The following is a 3,624-nucleotide window of genomic DNA, read 5'->3' as shown; positions in this document are numbered from 1 at the left end:
ATCCTTCCGCCTCAGCCTTCCAAGTAGCTGGAACTACAGGCACGCACCACCACGCCCGGCTAATTTTTGATTTATTGTAGAGATGAAGGCTCATCAAGTTGCCCAGGCGGGTCTTGAACCCGCGGACTCAGGCAATCCGCTCACCTCAGCCTCCCAAAGTGCTGGGATTACAGGCTGAGCCACCGAGCTGGCAGAATTTGCATTTCTAACAAGTTTCCAGGTTATGCAATCCTGCACATTAGAATCACATGGGGAGCTTTTAAAAATCATTGCTCTCTGAGTCCCACCCTGGGCCAATTAAATCCAAAATATCTTTATTGAGTCCCTGCCAGAGCTTTGGAAATGTTTTCTAGGTGATTCTAATGGGCAGCTGAGTTTGAGAATCCCTCATCTTTCTCACCACTGGTGCCCTCCTACCTAAAGACTATGGCAGTGCCTCTAGGGGCACCTGTTTCTTTATAAGGCATGAATGAAGGCTTTTGGGGGACAGCAGGGGTGCCATGTCTGTGCTAACGGGTTTGTTCTGGCTGTGTGCACCCCAGACGTACGGGAGCCAGAACTTGAAGCATGTGGGGGTCATCCTGCAGAGGGGTGTGCTCATCTTGCTTCTCTGCTGCTTCCCCTGCTGGGCACTCTTCCTCAACACTCAGAACATCCTGCTTCTCTTTAGGCAGGACCCGGCCGTGTCCAGGTAAGCAGGGACCTGTCGTGGCGGGATGGGGCATCCATTCCAGCAGAAAGACCATCCCATCCAAGTTCAGCCTCTGGGAATTACAAAGGCCAGGGACCAGGCTACGTGCCAACATGGGCTTAAACTTTCCTCTCCTGATGTCTCCCAGACCTTAATACTTTCCATACCTGTTTCCTAAGATCTAGAAACCCCCCCGCCCCCATCCCCGCTTCTGGGTGACTCCCCTAGCTAAGAGTTTTGAGTGAAATTACGTTTGAAAGCATCCTCCATGTGGGATGGTAGCTTGTGGTGTTTGTTCATAGTTTAGTTATCTTGACCTTGGTTGATGTGAAAACCATGTGGGTACTTTTCAAACCCCACCCCCTCCCACCTCCATGCCTCTGGACCCATCCTTTAGGATTCTGGATTTTTTTTTTTTTTTAAGTTGGAGTCTCACTCTGTCACCCAGACTGGAGTGCAGTGGCTGCTCCCGGCCACCACAGCCTCGACCCGCTGGGCTCCGGTGATCCTTCTGCCTCAGCCTTCCAAGTAGCTGGAACTACAGGCACGCACTACCATGCCCGGCTAATTTTTTTTTGATTTATTGTAGAGACGAGGTCTCGCCAAGTTGCCCAGGCAGGTCTCGAACCTGCGGGCTCAGGCAGTTCACTCACCTCAGCTTCCCAAGGCGCGGGATTACAGGCTGAGCCACCGAGCCCGACTTGGATTTTTTTTTTTAGTCGGAGTCTCACTCTGTCACCCAGGCTGGAGTGCAATGGAACAATCATGGCTCACTGCCTGGGCTCAAGTGATTCCTTCGCCTCAGTTTCCTGAGAAGCTGGGACTACAGGTGGATGCCACCACACCCAGCTACTTTTAAAATTTTTTGTATAGTCAGGGTCTTGCTATATAACCCGGGCTGGTCTCAAACTCCTGGGCTTACACAGTCCTCGTTCCTCGGCTTCCCAAAGTGCTGGGATTACAGGCACGAATCACCGCACTTGGCCTGGATTCTATTTTAATTGGTTTGGGGTGAGGTTTTGACATTGGTATCTTTCAAAGCACCCCAGATTATTTTAACGTGCTGCCAAGTTTGAGAGCCACCTGTTTAATTGATTTAGATGTTCCTAGCAGCTCTGAACCCAGGGAATGTTTTGGCAATGTCTCAAGACATTTCTGGTTATCACAACTGGTATTGGGGTGTTGCTTCTGGTACAAACCAGGAGTCTGGGGAATATCTTATAGTGTGAGGACAGCTCCCCACAACAGAGAAGTACCTAGCCATAGTGCCCAGGTTGAAAAACCCTGTCCTAGACCTAAAGACTTGAAAGAACCAAGAAAGGTGATTTGAATTATAAGGTGACAAATTGTGTGTGTAAGTATTTATATTTGCTTCACTAGTTTAAGCCCATTCACTAATTTAGAAAGAATCAGAATACAAAAGGTAGTTTTAGTTGTTTCCTTGAAATGGAGGTCTCTATCACTGTGTTTTGTTTTTCTTTTCCTTTTCATTATGTAGGCTTACGCAGACCTATGTCATGATCTTCATTCCGGCTCTTCCTGTAAGTGTTCAAGGGTTAAGAGGTTCCCTTCTTGGGGGTCCATTGGTGAATGGAAGCCACTCAATGCATTAGCTCAGTCAGATGATTCTCACTTGTGGCGTTGGCTCTTTCTTTCTTTTTTTTTTTTTTTTTGAGTTGGAGTCCTGCTCTGTCACCCAGACTGGAGTGCAGTGGTCGCTCCTGGCCACCGCAGCCTCGACGTGCTGGGCTCCGGCGATCCTTCTGCCTCAGCCTTCCAAGGACCTGGAACTACAGGCATGCACTACCACGCTCAGCTAATTTTTGATTTATTGTAGAGATGAGGTCTCACCAAGTTGCCCAGGCGGGTCTCGCTCTTGTCACCCAGGCTGGAGTATAGTGGCATGCTGATGGCCACTGCAGCCTCCACCTGCTGGGCTCAGGTGATTCTTCCACCTCAGCCTTTCAAGTAGCTGGAACTACAGATGCACGCCACCACGTCCGGCTAGTTTTTGTGATTTATTGTAGAGACGAGGTCTCCCCAAGTTGCCCAGGCTGGTCTCGAACCTGCGGGCTCAGGCAATCCTCTCACCTCAGCTTCTCAAAGTGCTGGGATTACAGGCTGAGCCACTACGTCCAGCCACTTTGGTTCTTTCAAAGAAGCATGGTTTTAATTATACCCATTAAATGTTTGTCTCAGGGCCAGGTGTGGTGGCTCACACCTGTAATCCCAGCACTTTGGGAGGCTAAGGTGGGAGGATTGCTTGAGGCCAGGAGTCCAAGACCAGTCTGGATAACATAGTGAGACCTTGTCTCTACAATTAAAAAAAAATTTTTTTTATCTCAAGGAAACCCTTAAGGCTATGATTGAGGTTCCTCTAGTCAGCCACTGTCTTGATCTCCTATAGCTGGGGGGACCTCTATGGGGAAGAGTGCAGATTTTTTTTTTTTATAAGGGTAAAGTCTTATCCAGCTCAGAACCCCTTGAAGGCATCCCTTGGAACCTTTAGACTTTGTCTGCTGAGTGTGATCACACAGAACAGCAATTGCTGGTTAACCTTTGACACATTAGCATGTGATCAGTGAATTATGAATACTAAATGTTTTGTTCAGGTGGAGACTGTAGCTAAACTAGTTTGTTTGGGCAGGCAGAACAAAATATCACTGACTGGGGGACTTTTTTTTTTTTGAGTTGGAGTCTCACTCTGTCACCTGGGCTGGAGTACAGTGGCACACTCATGGCCACCACATCCTCAACCTGCTGGGTTCAGGTGATCCTTCTGCCTCAGCCTTCCAAGAATTATAGAGAGGAGGATGTGCCAAGTTGCCCAGGCTGGTTTCAAATCCCTGGGTTCAGGCAATCCTCTCGCCTCTGCCTCCCAAAGTGCTGGGATTACAGGCGTGAGCCACCAGCCTGGCTTTTCTTCTTTTTTT

At 48.7% G+C, this 3,624-nt stretch overlaps 1 protein-coding gene across 1 annotated transcript in view; it reads left to right on the top strand.

The window, feature by feature from the left end:
* LOC103273104 (multidrug and toxin extrusion protein 1-like) overlaps nucleotides 1-3,624 on the top strand; it is a 36,786-nt gene that overhangs the window by 4,130 nt on the left and 29,032 nt on the right. The window contains exons 3-4 of the mRNA XM_021718809.1: nucleotides 543-691; nucleotides 2,190-2,232. Of these exons, the coding sequence (XP_021574484.1) occupies nucleotides 543-691; nucleotides 2,190-2,232 (192 nt within the window). The remainder of the gene's footprint in view (nucleotides 1-542; nucleotides 692-2,189; nucleotides 2,233-3,624) is intronic.

This window comes from Carlito syrichta, unplaced genomic scaffold, assembly GCF_000164805.1.
Source record: "Carlito syrichta isolate Samal-C Ts95f unplaced genomic scaffold, Tarsius_syrichta-2.0.1 Scaffold313533, whole genome shotgun sequence".
Taxonomy (NCBI): domain Eukaryota; kingdom Metazoa; phylum Chordata; class Mammalia; order Primates; family Tarsiidae; genus Carlito; species Carlito syrichta.
This window is presented reverse-complemented; position numbering and strand designations above follow the sequence as displayed.